The sequence below is a fragment of the Oryctolagus cuniculus genome, chromosome 5, assembly GCF_051225735.1.
Source record: "Oryctolagus cuniculus isolate XC-2025 breed Fujian yellow rabbit chromosome 5, ASM5122573v1, whole genome shotgun sequence".
Lineage (NCBI taxonomy): Eukaryota > Metazoa > Chordata > Mammalia > Lagomorpha > Leporidae > Oryctolagus > Oryctolagus cuniculus.
Window position 1 is genome coordinate 60,075,675 of NC_142871.1, and position 26,649 is coordinate 60,102,323.

The 26,649-nt window shown below is 37.8% G+C and overlaps 1 protein-coding gene across 9 annotated transcripts in view; it reads left to right on the plus strand.

Moving 5' to 3' along the window:
• REV3L (REV3 like, DNA directed polymerase zeta catalytic subunit) overlaps nt 1-26,649 on the plus strand; it is a 192,145-nt gene that overhangs the window by 111,570 nt on the left and 53,926 nt on the right. For 8 of the 9 annotated variants that reach the window (XR_011388583.2, XR_011388582.2, XR_016234543.1 and 5 more), the window contains 6 exons: nt 5,160-6,052; nt 11,632-11,714; nt 13,008-13,133; nt 19,384-19,576; nt 20,947-21,058; nt 24,675-24,790. Coding sequence is in view for 5 of the 9 variants with exons in the window: in XM_070073697.2 (XP_069929798.2) it covers nt 5,160-6,052; nt 11,632-11,714; nt 13,008-13,133; nt 19,384-19,576; nt 20,947-21,058; nt 24,675-24,790 (1,523 nt within the window). In the remaining 4 variants the exon portion in view is untranslated. Of the gene's footprint in view, nt 1-5,159; nt 6,053-11,631; nt 11,715-11,936; nt 12,036-13,007; nt 13,134-19,383; nt 19,577-20,946; nt 21,059-24,674; nt 24,791-26,649 lie in introns of those variants that run through there. The other variant, XR_016234544.1, reaches the window with a different exon arrangement.

Here is a 26,649-nt window from a genome sequence, read left to right on the forward strand (position 1 = left end):
TTAACCATCCATTGTGAAGCAAAAAAGATCTGGGACTGCTCAGTCAGACCCTGCTTGGTTTAAATGATGGAAAAAGATATGAAGAGCCAAGAAAGGCAGAGGCCACCCTGCATATATAAACTGACCTTTGGCGGTACATTGTTCCTGAAAGTAGTTAAAAAAAAAATGCTGTGGATACATGTCATTAAACACTTGCCCTAGTTCTCAAAATGTGCAAGGCCAAGAATGAATCCAGATGTGAACTATGAATTTTGTGACATAATGTGTCAATGTGGGTTTGTGAGTTGTAGCATATGTTCTGCTCTGATTAGGGATAGTGATAATGGGGAGGCTGTGTATATGTGGAGACAAAAAACAGATATGGGAAATCTCTACACCTTCCTTTTAATTTTTCTGAGAATCTAAAGCTATTCTGAAAAGTATTTCAAAAAAGTGTTTTTAGAGAAACAGTAAATGCCAAACTTTCACTCAGCAGATTAGCATTTCCTATAGGATTCTATTTAAGGAAGGAGTAAAAAAAGATCATCAGAAATAGAGCAGTTCCTTCCTCTAATGACCGAAAGTAAACGATAGATTCACAGTTTTGGTTTTGTTTTGCGTAGTAACCATATGGTATATTTTTTTTAAAAAAAGATTTATTTTTGGGGTGGGCACTGTGGCATAGCAGGTAAAGCTACTACCTGCAGTGCTGACATCCCTTATGGGCGCTGGTTCGAGTCCCAATTGGTATACTTCCTATCCAGCTCTCTGCTATGGCTTGGGAAAGCAGTAGAAGATGGCCCAAGTCCGTGGTTCCCTGCACTTGCCTGGGAGACCCAGAAGAAGCTCCTGGCTTTGGATCAGCACAGCTCCAGCCGTTACAGCCATCTGGGGAGTGAACCCACGGTTGGAAGACCTCTCTCTGCCTCTGCCTCTGTCTCTGCTTCTCTGTAACTCTGCCTTCAAATAAATAAATCTTCAAAAAAAAGATTTATTATAAATCTTTAAAAAAAAGATTTATTATTTATTTGAAATGTGAGGCAACACAGAAGTTTCCATCTACTACTAGATCATTTGCAAAATGGCTGCAACAGCCAAGTCTGAGCCAGGACTAGGAACCTCAGGAGTTTCAGGAGCTCAAGTAGTTGAGCCATCTTCCACTGCACTCCCAGGTGTGTTGGCAGGAAGCTAGATAGCAAGTGGAACAGTTGGAACACTGTGCCATAACGCCAGCCCTGCCCCCTGGGACTCTTTATTTTACTGCTAGAGTATATGAATATCTATTCTTTGATATCAGTTTCCATTTTGGGGGGCTTTTGCCTTTATTAGTAGTGCTTATGATGTTTATATATTTTTAAAATTATTTTCGCTTTTATCTGAAAGGCAGAGGCAGGTAAAGATAGAAACACTGACAGAGATCTTCCATATACTAATTTATTCACCAGACGCCCACAAAAGCCATGACTGGGGCAGGCCAAAGCCAGGAACTCGGAACTCAATCCAGATCTCCCATGTAGGTTGCAGGGAGCCAAGTACTTGAGTCTTTATCTGCTGCTTTCCAAATTGTACATTTGTAGGGAGCTAGATCAGAAGCAAAGTAACTGGGACTTGAGCCAGACACTCCAGTATGGGATGTGGGCATGGCAAATAGCAATTTAACTGCTGTGCCAAATGCCCACCTGTATGGTTTATTATTTTTTAAATCCAGTGTCAGCAATTTGTTTTTTTAAGATTTATTTACTGAGAGACAGACATATAGAGCATTCTTTCATCTACTGTTTCACTCCCTAAATAGCCACAAAGGCCGAAGCTAAGCCAATCCAAAGCCAAGGGCCAGCAACTTCTGCCAGGTCTCTCCTATGTGGGTGGATAGGCCCAAGTACTTGGGCCATCTCCCACGACTTTCCCAGCCTACAAGCAGAGAGCTGAATCAGAAGAGGAACAGCTGGGAGTCAAACCAGCACCCATACGGGATGCCGGTGCCTCAGGTGGAGGCTTAACCTACTATACCACAATACCGGTGCTTGTGGTTTATTTTTAAATTGAACATTTTTCTACTTCAGCCTTATATATCTTTTTAAACTTTTATTTACAAAACTTATCATGGGGTAATCATTAGCTTTGTGTAACTTTTCATTTTTCTTGAAAAACAACGTTTTTAAATTTAAAAAAAGTTTATATTCAGTATAGAAAATTTAGGAGCATAAATCAAAGAATTAAGAATCATACTAGGGACCAGTGCTGTGGCATAGCGAGTAAAGTCATTGCCTGCAGTGCCAGCATCCCATATGGGCACTGGTTGAGTCCCAGCTGCTGCACTTCCGATCCAGCTCTCTGCTATGGCCTGGGAAAGCAGTGGAAGATGGCCCAAGTTGGGCACCTGCACCCACATGGGAGACCCAGAAGTAGCTTCTGGCTCCTGGCTTCGGATTGGTGCAGCTCTGGCTGTCGTGGCCATCTGGGGAGTGAAACAGGGGATGAAAGATCTTTCTCTCTCTCTGCCTCTCCTTTTCTGTGTAACTCTGACTTTCAAGTGAATAAATCTTAAAAAAAAAATCATGTTATTTCTCTACCTAGTGATAGCCACCAAAATACTTTGGTATGTTTTCTTAGTTTTTTTAAATGTCTGATTTTTAGTTGGTTTTGTGAATTCTTAATCTTACTGTAGTCATAGTATTACATCCAAATTTATTAGTATTATAAACATTCTCCAACTTAAAAGTTTCTTGAAGGATCTTTTAATGACTCAGTAAATTTCTATCACCTGTTTATTACTGGATAAAGATTGGTTCCTGTTTTGCCAAAAATATGTGGCTACTTCAAAAAGTTAATGGAAAATTCAATTATAAGATAATCTTATTTCCTACAAAAATTTTTGAAATCCATGCATAGTTTTTCATAATATACATTTTCCATGAACATTTTTAAAGATACATTTATTTGCTTGAAAGGCGTTGTAAGGAGAGCAGAGAGGAAATTAATTATCTTCCATCCGTGGTTCACTCCCCAAAAAGACTGCAAAGAAACCAGGAACCAGAACTCCATCCAGATCTCTCACATGGGTGGTAAGGATCCAGGTACTTGGGCTATCATCCACTGCTTTTCCAGGCATAAGAACAAGGAATGGTATTGGAAGTGGAGGGGCTGGGGCTTAAACAGGCACTCCAGTATGGGATGGCAAGCAGCAGTTTAACCTGGCCCCTCCATGAACATTTTGAAGTATGCTTATAAGATAAATTGATTGGGGCCGGCGCTGTGGCACAGCAGGTTAAAGCCTGGGCCAGTAGCACTGGCATCCCATATGTGCACCAGTTCGTGTCCTGGCTGCTCCACTTCCAGTCCAGCTCCCTGCTAATGCACCTGGGAAAGCAGCAGGAGATGACCCAACTTGGGCCCCTGTACCCACACAGGAAACCGGGAAGAAGCTTCTGGCTCCTGGCTTCAGATCAGATCAGCTCTGGCTGTTGGCAGCCATTTGGGGAATGAACCAACAGATGGAAGACCTCTCTCTATGTGTCTCTACCTCTCTCTCTAACTCTGCCTTTCAAATAAAAATGAAATAAATCTTTTTTTATAAAGGTTAATTGATCAGTATCTTCTTCATAAAATATTTCTTATCTTTTGGAGTTTTGTCTTTGTATAGCCCTAGAAGTAGGAAAGAGTTACGAAGAACCATGTAAGGCAGAGTCCATACTGCATGTATATATTGACATTTAGCAGTACCATATTGAAAAATTTAAGGCTCTTGATATATGTTAAAGTTTTCTCAGTAAGTTACAGCAACCCTGTTGGCAATATGCAAGAAAGCTGAATTCACTGTACCTTATCAATTTTTATTCTTCATTTCATTATGACCTCTGTATCACTTAGATTAGAATTGGGTGTGGTTGTATGGTATGAGTACTAAACTTCCTTCAACAGCAGTATTTCTCTTTTCCACATGGCCAAGAAATGAGTACAGGGAAGGTGCTGGATGCTGGTTTTAGAGTTTGATTGGTAGAGACCAAAATCTTTCCATATAAAGGGAACTTCCAAGGAACTGTGGTGTTCTTTCTTCAACTCCAAATCAGAAAATATAAATCCAGTAAATTGAGTTTTACCTGGAGAATGGCCAGAGCTTTGGAGGGATCATGCTTTAAGAGAAGTTATTGAAAAAACTAAGAACTACTTTTATATCCACAAAAGAATATACAGAAGAAAAAGTAGATTTATTTTTGTGTTGTTGCAGTAGGCAGATATAGCATCAATAGATTAGGGAAAGATAGAGGTTTCACTTAATATTTACAACTACTGGAAATTAAAGCATACTCTTATTTAGTGATTCCACAAATATATATATAATGTAATATATATATATATACACACGTTAGTAACATTTTCTTGTAATACTGTTAAAGCCTGCCTCAATTAATTTTCAAAACATTTTTCCTTTAGTAGTTTGATAGTAGTATGCTACATAGAGGACCTTTTTGAGTCAAATATATTTGGGGTCCTTTGAACCTCTGGATATCCATATCTTTTTCAAGGTCTGGGAAGTTTTCAGCTATTGTTTCATTTAGTATGCTTTCTATGCCTTTTCCCTTTTCTTCTCCTTTGAAAATAACTATAGTTTATATATATAGTTTTTATATATATATATATATTTGCTTGCTAAATGGCGTCACATAAGTCTCAGAGGCTTGTGATTTCTTTTTCAATGTTTGGGATTTTTTTTTTTTTAGTTGACTGGCTTTGCTAAACTACTATGAATGCTAGAGAGTATAAGAAGAGGCTATAGATAACACCAGTGATATAGTCTGTGACTAATAAATTACCCCATTGTTTTTATCCATATGTGGTGATAGTATAGTTGCTTAAGATTAGTTAGAGGAAAAGTCATTTCCTTGAAACAAATTTTGATAGAACACTAAAGCAAAATAAAAAAACTTATTCCTTTGGTGTTGATGGTATCTTCAAAGAAAATTCATTTAGTGATCATACATTTGTGAGGAAGAACATACTGAGATTAAAGATAGACTGTTCCTGTCTAAAGTAGTAGATGGGTGGAAAGAAAGGGGCTTTTTTTTTTTTTTTTAAGACTTTTCTTGAGAGACTTAGAAAAATCTCTAGGATAGGGAGTTACATATTTTGGTAACTTGTCTTTGAGAAAACACAGTTGTTCTAAAATATGTTGTTTACAGGGAGATCGGGGGACGGGTCCTCATGGTCGAAACTAGACTTCCAAATGATCTGGCTGAGTTTGAGGGAGACTTTTCTTTGGAAGGACTTCGTCTGTGGAAAACAGCATTCTCAGCAATGACTCAGAATCCAAGACCAGCATCACCCCTTCGTAATGGCCAACCGGTTGTCAATAAAGGGTCAAGCAATAGCCATAAAATGGTTGAAGATAAAAAAATTGTGATTATGCCTTGCAAATGTGCCCCAAGTCGACATCTAGTTCAAGCATGGCTTCAATCCAAAGAAGAATGTGAACGTTCCAAGAAACTGCCTAAAACTGAGCCAACTGGAGTTACAAAATCTGCTGAGAACTTTAGCTCTTCAGTTAACCCAGATGACACACCTGTAGTGCCTCCAAAGATGGATGTAAATCCACATACACTTGCCACTACAGCACATACCAAGGAAAATATTGATAATTCTCAGATTTCTTCACAAGTGTCAACCACAGGATGCAGTCAAACTGCAAGTGAAAGTCAGATGCTGCCACTAGTTGCCTCTGAGAAAGATGAAGATGATGATGATAATCACTATAGCTCCCCTGAGTCTCCAGTAATTCCCCCTTGGCAACATGCAGTATCCCCAGATTCCAGAATGTTAAATGGAGATGATAGAACCTCATCGCCAGTAGAGGAGCTCCGTTCTCTGGCTGTGGAGAACTTCTTAAAGCCAATAAAAGATGATATACAGAAAAGCCCCTGCAGTGAGCCTCACGAGCCTCTAGCAATATCTCCAATTAATGCTAGGACACGAACTGGGAAATGTGAATCATTATGCCTTCATAGTACACCAGTCATACCAAGAAAACTTCTGGAAAGGCTTCCTGACACAACTGGTCTTAGCCCTTTATCAACAGGTAGGTGTACAACTGGCTTATTTTATTTTATTTTATTTTTAAGATTTATTTATTTGAAACAGGTAGAGGCAGAGAAAAAGAGAGGTCTTCCATCTGCTGGTTCACTCCCCAAATGGCTGCAGTGGTTAGAGCAGGGCCAGTAAAAAGCCCGGAGCCTGGAACATTTTCTGGGTCTCCCACATGGACACAAGGGCCCAAAATTTTGGGCCATCTTCTGCTTTCCCAGACACATTAGCAGGGAGCTGGATCAGAAGTGGAACACCCATGACTTGAACCAGCATCCATATAGGTTGCTGGCATTCTAGGCAGTGGCTTTCCCCACTACACCATGGCACCAACCCTTCCATAATTGTTCTTTAAAAATGAAGATAACATTACATGGAGTGAAAATCGGAGGTTTTAAAATGAAGTTATAGTTCAGAAAGTAAGAGATCATTATTATTTTATGTCTTAGTTATCACGTGGACATTTTTTCATGTTCCTGCCTTGTGGGTGAGCCCTCTCAGCAACCTTAACTTCTTGTCAACTTGTCAACTTGATTTTTCCCATTAACTATATGCATACCCACACCTCTCCCATCTTATCTTTTTTTTTTTTTAACTTTTATTTAGTAAATATAAATTTACAAAGTACAGCTTATGGATTACAATGGCTTTTTTCCCCCCATAACTTCCCTCCTACCTGCAACCCTCCCCTTTCCCGCTCCCTCTCCCATTCCATTCACATCAAGATTCATTTTCAATTCTCTTTATATACAGAAGATCAGTTTAGCATATATTAAGTGAAGATTTCATCAGTTTGCACCCACACAGAACATAAAGTGTAAAATACTGTTTCAGTACTAGTTATAGCATTAATTCACATTGAACAACACATTAAGGACAGAGATCCTACATGAGGAGTAAGTGCACAGTGACTCCTGTTGTTGACTTAACAAATTGACACTCTTGTTTATGGTGTCAGTAATCACCCTAGGCTCTTGTCGTGAGTTGCCAAGGCTATGGAAGCCTTTTGAGTTCACCGACTTTGATCTTATTTAGACAAGGCCATAGTCAAAGTGGAAGTTCTCTCCTCCCTTCAGAGAAAGGTACCTCCTTCTTTGATAGCTCGTTCTTTCCACTGGGATCTCACTCGCAGAGATCTTTCATTTAGGTCTTCTTCTTCTTCTTCCTTCTTCCTTCTTCCTTCTTCCTTCTTCCTTCTTCCTTCTTCCTTCTTCCTTCTTCCTTCTTCTTCCTTCTTCCTTCTTCCTTCTTCCTTCTTCCTTCTTCCTTCTTCCTTCTTCCTTCTTCCTTCTTCCTTCTTCCTTCTTCCTTCTTCTTCTTTTTTTTTTTTTTTTTTTTTTTTTGCCAGAGTGTCTTGGCTTTCCTTGCCTAAAATACTCTCATGGGCTCTTCAGCCGGATCCACATGCCTTAAGGGCTGATTCTGAGGCCAGAGTGCTGTTTAGGACATCTGCCACTCTATGAGTCTGCTGTGTATCCCACTTCCCATGTTGGATTGTTCTCTCCCTTTTTAATCCTATCAGTTAGTATTAGCAGACACTGGTCTTGTTTATGTGATCCCTTTGACTCTTAGACCTATCAGTGTGATCAATTGTGAACTGAAATTGATCACTTGGACTAGTGAGATGGCATTGGTACATGCCACCTTGATGGGATTGCATTGGAATCCCCTGGCACATTTCTAAATCTACCATTGGGGCAATTCAGCTTCAACGTGTCCCAAATTGTACATCTTCTCCCTCTCGTATTCCCACTCTTATATTTAACAGGGATCACTTTTCAGTTAAATTTAAACACCTAAGAATAATTGTGTGTTATTTACAGAGTTCAACCAATAGTATTAAGTAGAACAAAAAAAAATACTAAAAGGGATAAAGTATTAAGTTGTACATCAACAGTCAGGACAAGGGCCGATCAAGTCACTGTTTTTCATAGTGTCCATTTCACTTCAACAGGTTTCCTTTTTGGTGCTCGGTTAGTTGTCACCGATCAGGGACAACATATGATATTTGTCCTTCTGGGACTGGCTTATTTCACTCAGCATGATGTGTTCCTGATTCCTCCATTTTGTTGCAAATGACCGGATTTAAAAAAAAAAAAAAGCTTTCTTTGCCCTTACATTTCATGCTAGCTTCTACTCTTTCACCTTCCCTTCAAGGCCAAAGTCCTTATAATATTTATTGAATTTGACAATTCCATTTATTTTACCTTACATTCATTTCTTAATCTGAATTAATCTGAATTCTACCCCTAATATTCCACTATTATTGGCTTTTGTAAAGAGCCCCAGCCAACATCTGTAACTAAAGCCAATGGATATATTTTGCTGGTATTACATGCCTTTTTAAAAAAAGATTTATTTAGGGCCATTGTTGTGGCATAGAGGGTAAAGCTGCCTGTTACAGTACCGGCATCCCATATGGGTGCTGGTTCGAGTCCCAGCTATTCCACTTCCAATCAAGTTCCCTGGTAATGTGCCTGGGAAAAGCAGTGGAAGATGGCCCAAGTGCTTGGGCCTTTGCACCCATGTGGGAGACCTGGAAGAAGCCTAGGCTGCTAGCTTGGGATCAGCCCAGCTCTGGCTGTTGTGGCCATTTGGGGAGTGAACCAGTGGATGGAAGACCTCTCTCTCTCTCTCTCTCTGTCTCTGTCTCTCTCTCTCTCTCTCTCTCTCTCTCTCTGTTCCTCTGCCTTTCAAAGAAATAAAACTTTTTAAAAATGTAGGCACATATTTATTTGACCAGCAGAGTAACTGAAGGAGGGGCAGGGCAGGGATAGAGAGATAGATAGCCAGACAGACATATCTTCCATCCATTGATTCACTGCCCAGATAGCCGTAATGATGGGCTGGGCCAGGCTGCATCCAGAACTCCATGTGAGTCTCCCACGTGGGTGTCAGGGCCCAAGTACATGGGTCATCTTCCACTGCTTTACCAGGTTCATTAGCAGGGAACTGGATTGGAAATGGAGCAGCAAGTACTCAAACCAGTACTCATGGGGCCAGCATTGTGGTGTAGTGAGTAAAGCTAGCACTTACAGTGCCAGCATCCCATATGAGTGCCAGTTCAAGTCCCTGCTGCTCCACTTCCAATCCAGCTCTCTGCTGTGGCCTGGGAAAGCAGTGGAAGATGGCCCAAGTCCTTGGGCCCCTGCACCCACGTGGGAGATCTGGAAGAAGCTCCTCACCCCTGGCTTTGGATTGATTTGGCTCCAGCCTTGCAGCCATTTGGGGAGTGAACCAGCAAATAGAAGATATTCATTCTCTCTCTCTCTTTTTCTTTCTCTTTCTCTTTCTGTTTTTCTCTCTTCTCTCTCTCTCTGCCTCTGTAACTCTGACTTTCAAGTAGATAAAAATCTTTGAAAAAAAAAATGCACTCTGACACGGGATACCACCATCCTAGGTTACCACCATCCTAGGTGACGTCTTAACCCACTGTGCCACAATGCCTGGCCCTTTACCTATCTTAAGTAGCCATTGTCTTAATGACCACACCTTCATTCTTGGAGCTGCTTCTTCCCTTGGGTTTCCTACTTTTGTTTCCTCCTACTTATTTTCCTTTGAATCTCTCTATTGTCAGTTTTTATCCACACGTTGGCTTGATTTTAAGCCTTCTTTGTTCTGTATTTTTCACTAAGTTATCTAATTCCTACCATAGGATTGATACAGATAACTCACCAATTTATATTTCTGGTTTAGAACTCTTTTAAGTTGCAGAACACTATATCCAGTTGCCTATTTGGCATTTCTGCTTGAATGCTTAAAGGCACTGTAAGGTCAGTATTTCTAAAACCAATTAGTGATCTTCCTGCATATATTCACCACCTCCCCAGCACACTCATACACACACACACACATGCATATGTAGAAATTCCTCTTGTCATCTTTTAGTTTTCCTTATCTCAGTGAATGGTACCACCATTTTTCAGGCAATTACAGAAGTCAGAAACATAAAATGTATTTGTAACATCCAGCTGATTCCCTCAGAATGCACCATGTAATTTCTAGAAAGTCCAGTAACAAGTCCTGTCACTTGTTTATCTCCTAAATAATTCTTCTTGATTTTACTTGTACCAGCACAACCTTAGGGCCAAGATTGTCATCATCTCTCTCTTGGGCTGCAATAACTTTCTTATCCATTCTTAGCAATTTCCAGTTCTTTTATATAGTAATCAAGGAACATCCCTGCTCTTTTCCTAGTTAATTGCTACTCTCTCTTCATGTGTCAATTCAAAGAGGCTTTCCTTAATCTCCTTGACTGGGTAAAAATTCGCAATTATATTCCTCTTTGGTGAACTCACCTCATTTATATAGTAGTCCCCCTTTATCTACACTTTCACTTTTTGTGGTTTCAGATGACCTGTGATCAACTAAGATCCCAAAAAATATTAAATGGAAAATTCCACACATAAGCAATTCATTGGTTTTAAATTGCATCCTTACTTGAGTAGCATGATAAATTCTCACACTGTCCTTCATCCCTCCTGGGATATAAATTACACCTTTGTCCAGCGTATCCACTCAGTAGACAAGGGTACTTTAAAAAGTTTGTGGAAAAATGGAATTAAAGATAAATTTGTTTAGGTGCAAAAATTTTGAAGTACATGCATAGTCACTTTGTAATACAAATTTTCTATGAACTTTTTAAAGATCCCTCTATGGTAATCTACCCATGGGATCACTTACTGGACATCAGCTGTTGCAGTAGAGCAATGCTATGTCCTGGTAACCCTTGTTTTAAGTTAATAATGGCCTTACAGCACAAGAGTAATGATGCTGGCAATTTGTGCCAAAGAGAAGCCATAAAATGCTTCCTTAAATGAACATAGAATATGATATTTTATAATATATTAAAATATATTATTATTCTATTTTATTAGTTGTTGTTAATATCTTACTATACCTAATTTATAAATTAAACTTTTATCATAGGTATGTGTGTATATGAGAAAAAACATTGTATACAAAGTGTCAGTTCTATCTGTAGTTTCAGGCATCCACAGAGGAGTCTTGGAACATATCCCCCTAGAAAGTAGGAAACCACTGTAATTTCATTTTTTAAATGTGTTTGATGACGGCCGGCGCCGCGGCTCAATAGGCTAATCCTCCACCTAGCGGCGCCAGCACACTGGGTTCTAGTCCCTGTCGGGGCGCCGGCTTCTTTCCCGGTTGCCCCTCTTCCAGGCCAGCTCTCTGCTGTGGCCCGGGAAGGCAGTGGAGGATGGCCCAAGTGCTTGGGCCCTGCACCCCATGAGAGACCAGGAGAAGCACCTGGCTCCTGCCTTCGGATCAGTGCGGTGCGCCAGCCATGGCGGCCATTGGAGGGTGAACCAACGGCAAAAAGGAAGACCTTTCTTTCTGTCTCTCTCTCTATCTTCTCTGCCTGTCAAAGAAAAAAAAATGTGATGAATGTATGGTTCTTTCTGTAGACCAGGGGATCAGAGGTTTGAATTAGTTCCATTTTTAAATTATTCAGTCTTTGGGTGAATTTATAGGATAATACGATACTTAAGTGTTTAAAAAAGCAGAAGCTGGTAGTTTTGGTGTGCATATTAAAAATGAAATTTCTTTCTACAGAACCAAAAACCCAGAAGTTGAGTAGTAAGAAAGGAAGTAATACTGACAGTCTTAGAAGAGTACTCTTAACAACACAAGCAAAGGTAACTATATTAAACATATTTAAATATCAGTGGAAGATCCAGTTTTATTCTTAGATATCAGTTGGATAATTGATAGTTTTGTCTCAATTAAAAATTTTTTATTAGTTATATTTTTGCATCATTATTTCATATTATTGAGACAACAAGAAATTGCCTATTTTTTTAGTTTTTTTTTGTTGTTGGGATCTAAAAGATTCTTATATGTAAATACAAATATTACAGAGAAAGTGAATATGATAGCCAAAATGTGGATTATGAGGATACAAATACATTAACTGATTACTGGCAAAATCAGAACAATCCAATGACAGCAGAGCTCAAGTAAGTGATTTTTGATCCCACCAAAAATATATCCTTTTTCTTGGTTTATTAGTTTTTTCTCAAATATAACTTATTTTTTTTCAACTTAGTTTACTAAGTAGCAAAGGAAAGCAAATTTATTTACTACTGAATCTCTGAAAAGTCATAATGTCTTTATTCAAATGCTTAAAATATGACAGTATGAAGAAGTATATGATTATGTGAAAGAAGTATACATTAGATGTATCCCTGGAAATATGTGATGATAGAAATCACCTCCATGTTGGCTAACTGTATCAATAACTACATGAAATGTGTTATTATTTCTATTTGAGATTATACTTAATAAACTTTTGTTTATGGAGCAATATTGTTGGATTACAAGCCATATGTATTAGAACAAGTGCCAGGGTATTGGAAATATAAATTAGTATTTTGGGGAAAATAGTTAATTGATATAGAAAGCAGAAAAATATTTTTTAAACAATGGAAAATTTTATTTTTTCTAAATGCTTGAAGATTATATATAATGTTTAATTCATTTCTCAGGTACATACTATATCAGGGTAAAATACAAATTCAGAATTTCAAATCTTTTACAAACTTTAACCAAAGTAGTAGCAAAATATATTGACTGCTTGCTTGTCTTCCTTTTAAGAAAGATCAAGACAAATGCCCATGTGATATAAATATCAACTATTTCCAAGACTATTTTTTTTTTCAGTATTTGGGGCTTGTGAACACTGAAGATCATTATATGGCTTACTTATAGATTATATCAGATATTTCTGTGTATATCCAGTTCTGTTATCCTGAATTACTAACTTGAAAAGAATGTTAACAAAGCAGTTTTTTTCTTGACTTTAAGAGATGATCTGTTTGTCATTTATTACTAAACACATAAGACATATTACCTAAATGGAAATAAGTAATCAAAAGAAAGACAATGATTGTTCATTTATCTTTTTTTTGGCTGTGTGTCTTTTTTAATAGAACCAATTTGCAACAGTAAATACCCCAAAGAAAGAAACTTCTCAGATTGATGGACCATCTTTAAACAATACTTACGGTTTCAAAGTCAGCCTACAAAACTTACAAGAGGCAAAAGCTTTACATGAGGTAAAACTGCAGCAATAAGAACATATACTGTGTTTAATTTTTAGGTTTGATTCTATAGCACAAGTATGAAAATTTTTTAATGAGAGGAATACGTTGAATTCTGTAGTTGTTAATCTTCATATTATTCTTATTTATTTATATAAAATAAAGTTTTAAAGCATGCCATCAATTGCTGATACTGCTTTGTGGTTTCAAAACTTTCACAAACCTCGTAACTTAAATTCCATTTATAGAAATTAGAAAAGATTTTTGAGCTATTAGAAAATATGTATTTGTTATTTGGGAATTGTTAAATTGTTATATCACATCCTCAAATGTGACATTTACTTGTATTTGCAGTAGTTTTCAGCTTGCTACAAAAAAGGATACATTATTATATTCACATAATATCTAAATAACCCAGTTACCTTCACTGCACACACTATATGCCAAAGACCAGGATGTTGTTTCACAAAAATGTACATCACTCACAATATGGATTGGAAAGAATATGCCAATGAGCCTATATACATTTGTGTTAAAGAAAACACGACACAAAGCACATATCTGAATGACAATAAAGTGGAAATAAGAGTGTATTTTCAGTGTTTATGTCATTGCTCATTATGGTAGCCACTAGCAAAATGGTTTTTGAGAACTTAAAATTTTACTTTTACAACTAAGGAACTGAATTTTAAATCTTACTTAATTTGTACTTAAAAATTGATACTCAGCTCATTTATTAGAACACTTTTAAATATGATTGGAACAACTTAGATATGTAAAACTACTTTTTCAACTGTAGATTTTATGAAATCTAAATATAGATCAAGTATTTCCATAGGAAATTTAAGATGCACCTAGAGATGTGCTATAATTGTAAAATCTATATTAATTTCAAAGACTGAATAGGAAAAATATGTAAAATATTCAATAGTAATTTTTAGATTGTTATATGTTGAAAGGATAATATTTTAGATAAACAATTTGAGCATACCTAATCCAAACTCTGAAACTTTTTGAGTGCAGACATGATGCCACAAAAGGGTAACTCCATACTTCTGACCTCATATGATGTCACAGTCTGAACATGAGCCTCTAAAAATTTGGTATGAGGCAGGCATTTAGCTTAGTGGTTAAGATGCCTACTTCCCATATCAGAAAACCTGGCTTTGGTTCCTGGCTCCTACTTGGACTCCGCCTTCCTGCTAATGTGGTCCCTAAGAGACTGCAGTGTTGGCTCAAGTAGTTTTGTTCTAGCCACCCACGTCAGAGACCTGGATTGCATTCCTGGCTCCTGGGCTTCTGCCCCAGTCCAATCCTGACCCAATTCCCACCCTATTGTAGGCATTTGAGCTATAAACCAGCAGGCGAGAGCTTGCTCTTTCTCTGTCTCTTTAAAATAAATATATATTGTATAAAATTACATTCAGGCTATAAGGTATATATGAAATATAAATGAATTGTATGCTTACACTTGGGTTCAGTCCCTAAGAGATCTCATGATATATGTATAAAATATTTCAAAATTTTAAAAACTCCTGAATACTTTTGGTACCAAGCTTTTCAGATAAGGGATCCTCAGTCTATACTGACAAAATAAAAATGTTTTTAAATGAATTTGACTTATTTTTACTTGTTATAATGTGGCTACTAGAAAATTTTAAATTACATATGGCTTTCATTATATTTCTGTTTGACCATGCTGGCTTATATAGTTGTTTTAGATCTTTGCTTTTAAAAAGGCAAAGAATCAGTAGCAACCACCTATAAGTTGGAATTCAATTTTTAGATTTTTTTATTCTTGTCAGTTCTGTCTTAAGCTGTTCTAAGGAATTGATTAGTATAAACTAAGAAATATTTGAATATTGCCCATTTTTACCATAAATTTGGACTGAAAATTGAATTTCTAATTACATTAGAACAGTCTTACTCTCTCATTTATTCTGTTCATTTTTACATTTTATCATTTGGCGACATTCATTTAGTTCCCATTTTATATCTTGTCCTGCATTAGTATGTGCAGACTAGTGATTAGCTCAGTAGTATATATCTTAAATGCAGACCCAAAATCAGAAAATTAAAGAGAATATTTTGCTTAAAAAGGCTTATGGAAGCAAATTTGATAAAACTTAGCCAAAAGACTTGTTACATGTCTTTATTCTTTCATTATTTGAAAACTTAACTTCTTACTTCAACTGTTACTTTACTAGCCTCATTTCTGGATCGTGGGCCCTCTTCAAGTTAAAAATCACACAAGATATTTGATTAATCACTGACAACTTCCTGACACAGGTTTTACTCATCTCATGACAAATATACTATCTACCTGGTGGTCAAAACATGAAGTGAACCAAAAAAAAATTTGCCCCGACTCTTCTTTTATTTAGAGAATTGTGCCCGTAACACTTTTTCCATCTGTTTCCATTGCCCTAGGCTAATCTCTCTTTCTTATGCATATGAATACACAATGTAGAAGATAATGCATTTTCTGTCGAAGAATAGAAAGACAAATTTTGAGTGTGCAGTTTGACTGCGGAGAGGGCATTTGGCGTAGAGATGAAGACACTGCTTGGGATGCTCACGTTCTGTATTGGAGTTCCTCAGTTTGCATCCCAGCTCCATTCCCCATTCCAGCTTCCTGCTAATTTGCCCTGGGAGGAAGCAGGTGATGGCTCAAGTAGTTGGGTCCCTGCCACTCACATAGGACCCTGGACTGGGTTCCTGGCTGTGACCTGATGCAGTCCCGACTCTTGAAGGCGTTCGGAGAGTGAAGCTGCAAATAAGAGCTCTATCTCTGTTTCTTTCTGCTTCTCAAATTAAAAATGGCCTTGTAAATATATAAATCAACCTCTAAGACTTTTCTTTTCTTTTTTTTTCTTTTTTTTTTTTTTTAAGATTTTTATTTATTTGACAGGTAGAGTTACAGACAGAGAGCAAGGTCCTTCCTCCATTGGTTCACTCCCCAAATGGCCATGACGGACTGAGCTGCACCCATCCGAAGCCAGGAGCCAGGTGCCTCCTCCTAGTCTCCCATGCGGGTACAGGGGCCCAAGCACTCGGGCCATCCTCCACTGCTCTCCCGGGGCACAGCAGAGAGCTGGACTGGAAAAGGAGCAACCGGGACTAGAACCTGGTGCCCATATGGGATGCCGGTGCTGCAGGCGGAGGACTAACCCAGTGCGCCACGGCGCGGACCCCAAGACTTTTTTCTTATTTTGAAAGACAGTAGGCCCGCGCCGCGGCTCACTAGGCTAATCCTCCGCTTTGCGGCGCCGGCACACAGGGTTCTAGTCCCGGTCGGGGCGCCGGATTCTGTCCCGGTTGCCCCTCTTCCAGGCCAGCTCTCTGCTGTGGCCCGGGAAGGCAGTGGAGGATGGCCCAAGTGCTTGGGCCCTGCACCCCATGGGAGACCAGGAGGGAGCACCTGGCTCCTGTCATCGGATCAGCGCGGTGCGCCGGCCGCAGCAGCCATTGGAGGGTGAACCAACGGCAAAGGAAGACCTTTCTCTCTGTCTCTCTCTCTCTCTCTCTCTCTCACTGTCCACTCTGCCTGTCCAAAAAAAAAAAAGTGACATAGAGGGAGGGCAAGATCTTCCATCTGCTAGCTCACTCCCCAAATGCCTGTGACAGCAGGGGGTTGGCCAAAGCCAGGAACCAGAAACTCCATCTGGATCTCCCACATGGATGGCATCAACTGCTGCCTTCCCAGGAGCATTAACAGGAAGCTAGATTGGAACCAACAGCAAAGGAAGACCTTTCTCTCTGTCTCTCTCTGTCCACTCTGCCTGTCAAAAAATAAAAAAATAAAAAAATAAAAAGGAAGTAGAGTAGCTGGGACTTGAACTGGCACTTGATAATGGGATGTTGGTTTTGCATATGGTGGCTTAACACTCTGTATCACAATAACCACCCTAGTCCAAAACTTGACCTGAGGTTGTCTTCATAGTCTGCGATAGTCTTTCCACTTGACCATCCTTTTCTAATTAAACTGGTTGGTTTGTTCTGTTTTGAGTGAGATATTTCCATTTAAAAATTTTGTATTTGCTAAATTAATGCATGCTGATTGTTAAGTCCTGAAGAGTATATGTTTAAAAGTTCTTTCCTCTAGTTCTCCATTTTACTTAGTCTGGTTTTTTATAATTAGATCTTTAAAAAATACAAATAGAAATAAATATATTTCTGATGAAAGAGATATTTGTGGGTATTTATTATTCTTAACGTTTAAATGTATAATCAGGATTGTTTAAGTTTTTAAAAGTAATAAAATATTGGGCCGGTACTGTGGCTCACTTGGTTAATCCTCCACCTGTGGCGCCGGTGTCCCATTTGGGCTCCTGGTTCTAGTCCCGATTGCTCTTCTTCCAGTCAGCTCTCTGCTGTGGCCTGGGAAGGCAGTGGAGGATGGCCCAAGTGCTTGGGCCCCTGTACCCACATAGGAGACCAGGAAGAAGCACCTGGCTCCTGGCTTTGGATCAGCACAGCGCCAGCCGTAGCGGCCATTTTGGGGGTGAACCAATGGAGGGAGGACCTTTCTCTCTCTCTCTCACTGTCTATAACTCTACCTGTCAAATAAAAAATAAAAATAAAAAAGTAATAAAATATTTACTAATGAGCTCATGCAGTATTACATGTACCTGGTAAAATTCAATCAGGATAAAAACATTTACAGTGAAGAATAAGCTTTCCCCTTACCTCGGTCTACCAGTTTTTTTTCCCCAAAGATAGTAGGTAGCTGTATATTTTCTGTATATCTGCAGAAGTTTCCTGTGCTTCTGCTTGCTTTTCTTAGAAGCATACTATATAATGGTTTCATGCATCATTGTATTGTACTGATCTTTTCCATAATTGGATATAGATATCTGACCTATTCCTTTGAAAAAAATCTTTTTTAATTTGAGAAGCAGAAAGACACACAGTTCCCAACTGCTTGTTCATTCCCCAGATGCCCACAGTGACTGTGGTTGGGCTGGATCAAAGCCAGGAACTCAATCCAGGTCTCTCATGTGGGTAGCGGGAAATCAAAACACTTGAATTACAGTTGTTCAATCATAGGGTATATGCTGGCAGGAATCTGAAATTGGGAACAGAGCTGAGACTCAAACCCAGGCACTTCAGTATTATAAATGGGCATCCCAAGCAAAGTTTAACTGCCAGGCCAAATGCCCACCCCTTCTTTTGAGCATTTTAAAGGGAATAGGGTATTCCACTGTATGTAGAGGCTATGGAGATGACATAATCTGTGTAACCAGTCCCCAAATGATAAACATTTAGATTTTCTCCAGTTGCTTGCTATATTCTTGAGTGAACATTCTTGGGTATGTATTCTGATTACATGTATGAGTTTATAGGATTAATTCTCAGAAATAGAATTGCTAGATCAGAAGATAAGCCAATTTTAAATTTTGAAAGATATTTCTCAATTGTCTGCCAAAGAGATTTACCAGATTATATTCCCATCACTAGTGAGAGCCCTGCAGGTACATTTCGTCACTAGTTTGAGTGTAAAACAAATACAAATTTGTTAAATTTATTTGTTATGAATAATCATCAGTATTATAGTATGCTACTGTTTTTCATTCCAGGTGTGTGTATGTGTGTGTGTGTGTGTGTGTGTGTGTGTGTGTGTAGTAAAATGATGGGGGTATAATTCCAGTTCTAATCATGAATCCAATCTGTGTTTCACTTTTCTTACTCAGAACTTCTACTTACACTTGTCTTGTTTTAGAAAACTAAGGATTATGGTTAAAAGTTTTTATAAGCAGAGGAAAAGAAGTGTGAAAAGCAAGTCTGTTTTTTTAGACTATATATCAAAGAAAAAATGTTCATAGGTTAAAATATTGCTGTTACATAGTTGATACCATAACAATTTTTTGACATTGTTTATGTTGTTGTTCTTTGTTTTCTTCATATAGAAAAACTAAAAAATATGCCTGGTAAATACAATAATTAAAATATAAGTAACTCTCAAGTAGAACAGGAATTGCAAGTCAGTGCATATATTTTATTCAAATAGTTTTAAGTATGGTCATTGAAAAATTACAGCTCTAACAGATTTTCTAAAATAAAACATGAATTAATTTCACTTCAGTTCAAGCAAAAATCTTTTTGCATTAATCTTTGGAGTGTTAAATTGTGACTTTGTCTTTCACAGGCATTTTTCTGTAATTTTATACACATACCACCTTAGAGTCTTACTGAAGCATACTTCTTTTTTGAGCAGGCATGTCCCAAAATAATTTTTAAGCTTATTTTTTATTTCCTTTTATAGATACAGAATCTTACTCTAATCAGTGTAGAATTACATGCTCGAACTAGAAGAGACTTAGAACCAGATCCTGAATTTGACCCAATCTGTGCTCTGTTCTACTGCATCTCATCTGATACACCACTACCAGATACAGAAAATACAGAACTCACGGGTGTCATAGTGATTGATAAAGACAAAACAGCCTTCGGACAAGGTATTATTCATTTTAATTAATGGTATACCTACATGCCATAGGTTGATTCTTGTAATGGGGAGTTACTATGCTGTAGATCTAATCCAAGTAAACATAAGAACTTTTTTCTCAAATATTTGCTGAGGTGGATGTAGGAGGCTGTTGATAACTTTGTTCTAGACACATTATTAGTTGAACTGTTGACAAAAGTCATAAATATCTTAATAAAATTTCTAATTAGTATATCTTTCTAAATAGTTTATAAACTACTAATTGTTAATTCAGAATATGATGTATATCTAGATTAGGTGGACAGTGTCTGCCTTATATCTATATAGGGATATTGATGCTAATAGAGTTTCTCTTTGCCTTAGGAAATTCTTAACTGTTGTGGGTAACTTAATGGCTTAGGAGTGACTTTTAAGATATATTCTAACTTGTTTTTATCTCTTTCTAAATACATATACTTTTGGCTCAGAGATTCTTCAAATAATGTACTGTATAGGACATTTTATAAAACACATGAGTCCTCACATCAGTTTATAGTGGTAAATACTACAGATGCATTCAGTCCAGTGAGGAAAAACTCTTAGCACAGGAGAAAAACATATGAGAATTGTCTTATCAGTTTAATCAGTAATTGCTTGAGCTGCGACATGTCAACTCACCAGCCAGTTATTGAATTTTGATGATTTTTCCAGTCTAGTTGATGTCACTTTGGTAGTTTGAGAGCAACCATGATGAAAAGTCTTTACGTCAGGGAAAAAGGCAAACACTATAAATGAAGACATTTTTCCTTAGAGGTGGTTGTTAAACATTTTCCAGCACACTGCTAAATAAAATAGTCTCTACTAAACAAAGATCTTCCTGTTAGGAAGAGTAAAGAAAAAAAAACAGAAAATCCCTTTTAAGAAATTTTTTAAGAAATTGGGGGCCGGCGCCGCGGCTCACTAGACTAATCCTCCGCCTTGTGGTGCCGGCACACGGGGTTCTAGTCCCGGTCGGGGTGCCAGATTCTGTCTCGGTTACCCCTCTTCCAGGCCAGCTCTCTGCTGTGGCCAGGGAGTGCAGTGGAGGATGGCCCAAGTGCTTGGGCCCTGAACCCCATGGGAGACCAGGATAAGTACCTGGCTCCTGCCATTGGATCAGCGCGGTGCGCCAGCTGCGGCGGCCATTGGAGGGTGAACCAATGGCAAAGGAAGACCTTTCTCTCTGTCTCTCTCTCTCACTATCCACTCTGCCTGCCAAAAAGAAAAAAAAAAGAAATTGGGATTACTGTATTCTTATTTGGATATATACTTTCTTCCTTTGAAATACTTCAGTAGCATAACTCCACTCAAAAGTAAGAGATAATTATGTTACATGTAATAAACATTTTGTTTATTTCTTAGATATCAGATATCAGACACCATTACTTATCAGATCTGGAATTACAGGACTAGAAGTTACCTATGCTGCTGATGAGAAGGCACTGTTTCAAGAAATTGCAAATGTAATAAAGAGGTATTGTTTTGTAATTTTTGCTTTTTTCCAGATTTTGTTCAGTCTTTCTATGCTGTTACAGATAATGCAGATAAAAGTTAAAAGAGGGAAAGAATCCCTTCCAATGACTTGAAAGTAGTTATGCCTGGAAAGAAGATTTTGCACTCAAATCTTACCACCATCACCATTTCTATCAAATAAGGAATGGGGAAAACAATATATTAATTTCCAAATTGAGAGTCCAGTGATACAGAAATATTTTCGTAGCTTCTAGCTCCCAGATGGATTTTAAGGTCATTTTTCTTTGTTGCTGAAATAAACTGTACTAAAGTTATTGTAGTGGCCAGCATTGTGGTGCAGTTTGTTAAGTCACCACCTGTAATACCTGCTTCTCATATGATCAGTGATTCCAAGTCCTTGCTGCTTCACTTCCAATCCAGCTCCCTGCTAATGGTCCTGGGAAGACAGTGGAAGATGGCCCCAGTGCAACCTGCTACCCATGCAGGAGACCCAGATGGAGGTCCAGTCTCCTGGCTCCAGACTGGCCCAGCCCTTGCCACTGCAGGCAGCAAATGGAAGATCTCTCGCTCGCTCTCTTTCCCCATTTCTCTCTCGCTCGCTGTCTGGCTCTGTGTGTGTGTGTTTCCCTCTAACTCTGCCCTTAAATAAATCTTTAAAAAGTTAAATTGTAGTATTCATTAAATAAGTTTCTACTTGAAAGCCAACCACCATTTCAGTCACTCTCTGTTTTAATGCTTTCTCAGTTCTAAGCCAAAGAATTTTAATTGAAAAATAATTAAGTGCATCTTTGCATTTTTTCAAGAGTTTAATTGTTGGTGATCTCTTATTAAATACTTCATTTTTTAGGAACTGAAACCTTCTTGTAGGTTTAGGTTTCTAAATGCCTAAAGTGGGTTAAACAATACTTTCTGGATCCTGGAGTACAGGTGAAAGCTATCCCTTGAGCATGTTCTTAAACTCACCCCTTTCTATTTTGTAATGTTCTTTATATATTAGTCCAAGCAACCCTGTCAAAAAATTATTTCATTTTGTTCATCCCGTGTTTTGAGTACTTATTCAGCACGGGCCTTGAGTCAGCCAATTCTGTTTTTGTCTTGAGCAATTTACTTATCTCTCTAAGCTTTGTTTTCGTCATCTATAGAATGTAACATGCATAAGAACTAAATAAGATAATGGACATCAAGCTCTTAACCTGCTGCCTGCTACATAATACTTAAATGTTAACTATAAGATACAGAAATAGATGCAAAAATAAAATGAATAAAATGTGGATATTCTTTCAAGAGTTGAATTGCCTTTAAATTTTCTACTCTTAATATCTACTTCCTCAAGTGGCAAATAAAAAGTACTATAAAGTGATATTAAAAGGAGTAGAGCAAAATTCAATATCTTTTTACAATCGTTTTTCTTTTTCCATACTTCCTTGGACTACGAATAATTGTATATTTTTCCCTAACAAATAGTAAGCTGTGCTTCCTCCATTTTCTTCTTCCTTACATTACATCCTACCCATTTAACTTTAGAGTTAACTTTTCAAGATCGCGCCTTCCCCTCCATGGCCATTGCCATTACCCGAAAGTACTGTAATCCCTCAACTGTATATATGTTAGTGGATTATTTAGAATATTAATTGTGAAACATCTTTTCTCTACCTAAGCAAATAAAAGCATTTTCCTATTTATTCTGCTTCCATCTTCTCCAGTTTTTTTACCTTTGCCACTAATCCTATCTACACAATCTTGTTCTTTCTGTAATTTTTAGAAACCTGATAGACTGAATAAAACTCACTAGAAATGAATAAGTTATCAAAACTTTTGTTATCAAATGTTTTCATAGGTTAAACAATAGAATCATTTAGTTTATAAAATTGAAACAGTCTTAAATATTTTCTAGGACTACACAGCCTCATGTTAAAAAATAAACATATGTATGGGGCCGGCGCCATGGCTCACTTGGTTAATCCTCCGCCTGTGGCGCTGACATCCCATATGGGCACCGGGTTCTAGTCCGGGCTGCTCCTCTACCATGTCCAGCTCTCTGCTGTGGCTCGGGAAGGCAGTGGAGGATGGCCCAAGTGCTTGGGTGCTGGTACCCGCAATGGAGACCAGGAGGAAGCACCTGGCTCCTGTCAGATCAGCGTAGCTCTGGCTGTAGCAGCCATTTGGTGGGTGAACCAACGGAAGGAAGACTTTTCTTTCTGTCTCTCTCTCTCTCTCTCACTAACTCTGTCAGATAAATAAACAAACATATATGTAATGTACCTGTAAAATATTGAAACAACTGTGTAATTCTTGTACAGGAACAAAATCTGTGAAATAAATCTAGTAAGAGAAGAAAAGGGTAATATTTTGTTAGTTTTTTTTTTCCCAGCAGTTATTTCTGAGCAGTACCAGTTTATAAAAAAGACTAGTTTTTGAGACAAAATTATTTTTATAACATTATTTAAAAATGAATGTAGTTAACCAGTTCAATTTCCACAACAGAATATTAAGCTAATTGCAATGAAAATTCCTCTAATAGCAAGATATTTTGTTAATCAGAGAGATCCAAATGAAATTAGAAGAAATCTCTTTGTATATTAGGAGTTTCAGCAAAGGGACTCTTTGATCACCCACCATCTTCTTGCAGCTAAGACATTTATGTGATAGGAACTCCAGGAATCTTCCAAATTCTTCTCTGATCAAGGTCAGCCGTGACCACATTGTAGTGCCTGTTCTGTGTTACTCTAAGTACTAAGAAGTCCACTATGTGGGTTATTTGTTCTGTGCATGGGGATTGGATCCCTTATGCTCCTTCAGGCCACCTGATACTTCTGCCCCATTTTCTCTTATTCATCCATTATGTAGTTAGTCTTACAGGGAGATGCACTGGACATGGAGGTAGTCCAACTTTGACTCCTCTTAAGTAGAATTTACATTTATGGAAGAGATGATTGATATCAGCTTCCTCACACAGAAGATTCCTGTAGTGCCTGCCATATAAACACCTAAGTATACTTGCAGCATGAAGAAGGTATTGACTTAGGCTGTGTTGGAAGACTGAGCAGGAAAGGTATTGGGATACTTCTTGAGTACCCTGGGATCTTCTTGGACTTCCTTTCTGGATATATGCTTCATTGCTGCTTATTACTTGCTTTTCTTGTTTTTCTATATTTGTGGCTTAATCCTGCTCATTCAGAATTGCCAGCCATGTGGCATCTCTTCCAATCAAATGCTTTTAATAGACTGATGAATAAGTCTACTTGACAATTTTGTTAGGTTAATCAATTAGTGTTTATTACATAGGCCAGGCCATTATTTCAAAAATTTCAGTCCTATTTTTATAGAGAAAAGCACATGTATAACAATTGCATTATCTTTTCATAAGGTTGAGAGCTACTCTACAAGTCTGTAGTATAACAGTGGACTATGAGCAGATGACTAGATGGCACTTGGGCCATCTTCCACTGCCTTCCCAGGCATATTAGCAGGTAGCTGGACTGGAAGCAGAGCTGCCAGAACTTGAACTGGAGCCCATATGGGATGCTGGCTTCACAGGTGATGGGTTGACCCTTCACACCATAGTGCCAGCCCCTCAAATTTATGGTTCTTGTTTAATTTTTTCATTCCTTCTTTAGGTATGATCCTGATATTCTGTTAGGATATGAAATTCAAATGCATTCCTGGGGCTACCTCTTACAAAGAGCTGCTGCTTTAAGTGTTGACTTATGTCAGATGATCTCTCGTGTGCCAGGTATGTAGTATGTTGAAGGTCTTATAGTTCTACCACAGAACAAATTATAAATTAAATAAAGGCAAGATTGTTCTGGCCCATTTTTTAATGCTAAATTATGTAAGTTCTAGAAATATCCTAACTGCATTATAGAAAAATATAAAAATCAAGAAAAGAAAAAAAAATCCCAATCTCACTGCTGTTTTTATCATTAGTATATTTGTTGGGTTTTTTTCTGTCACTCATTTTTCATTTGTAGACTTTTTTTTAATATAATGCCAAGCAGCTTGTATCTTGTCCTATATGTTTTTCTTAATTATGAGACTGTCTCATAATTATTATAAAGCTACATAACATTTCTTTGACTTGATGTACGTAACTTTATCCTATTTGGTTCTATATTTTATCTATTTGATTGGTGAGGAAGGACAGATGGGTTCAGGAACACTAACAGCTAATTAATCAGTTACTTTTCAATTACTTATAATAGTAAGACATATGACTTTTGAGTAGAAATTAAATGAAAGTTCATGTCTTTCAAAACCGCTACTGAAAGCATTTTTAGGAGGCAACATGGGACAAAAGGAGGTGAATGGTTAGGGAGACAGAATAGTAGTGGCAAAAAACACAGATTTAAGAGAAAGACTTCCTGAATTCAAATCCTCACTAATGTCATTAACTAGCTGTGTGATGTCAAGAAAATTATTAAACACTTCCATGCCTCAGTTTATTCATATGTAAAATAGAGATAATAATAAAATATATAGGGCAGATGTGAAGTACTTAGAACAGTGCTTGAGAACCAAGTAAACATTATCTAAGTGTTTGTGAAATAGGAATACCCCAACTTTTAAATAATATTAATATTAAGAAAGAGACTTGGGAGTGGGTGACATGGTCTTTGGGATGAGGTAATCCTGATTTAGAATAGTAGTGTTTTTCTCAACTCAGGGCAAGATATAAAATTTTTTGTAGAATTTTCTATAATGCAGAATAAAAATTTTACTATTCAAGAGCCTCTAGTCAATGACATTTACCTATCCTTAGTGTTATTTTCTACTCTAGGTAAAATCATCTTCTAAGAAATAAGACTCGGAACTCTGTGCTGTGAGGAACTCTTAATCTGGTTCTCCATATGCAATTAGGAGAATTTCTTCTTGAATATGAACATCATTAATTGATGTCAAATTTTTCAGGGAATTGTTTTATTAAAACATTGTCATTTTTCTAAGAAGTGATCAGTTTGACCATGGACTTTATTCATGCTAAAATTTTTAAAATGTTGTAGTTTTTAGGTATTTGCAAAAGTAGCTCCAGAAATTATCATTTAAAAAATGGGAGCAGGGGAAGCTGCTGTTGTGGCACAGTGAATTAAGCCACTGCCTGAGACACCAGCACTGCAAATGGCAGTACCAGTTTGAGTTCCAGCTACTTTGCTTCTGATCCAGCTCACTGCTGGGAAAGCAGTAGGAGATGACCCTAACGTACTTAGACTCCTGTCACCCACAGAGGAGATCTAGATGGAGTTCCTGGATTCTGGCTTCAGCCTTGCCCAGACCTGGCTGTAATAGCTACTTGCGGAGTGAACCAACAGAAAGAAAATTTTGTATGTGTGGATGTGGGTATAATTTCTCCTCTATTACTCTCCGTATCTGTAGGGGCTACATTTGTGGATTCAACTAACCACAATTGAAAATATTGAGAAAAAGAATTGCTTCTATACTGAACATGTACAGACATTTTATCTTTTTTTTTTAAAGATGTATTTATTTATTTGAAAGTCAGAGTTACGCATAGAGAGGAGAGGTGGAGAGAGAGAGAGAGAGAGAGAGAGAGTCTTCCATCCGTTGGTTCACTCCCCAATTGTCCGTAATGCCCGG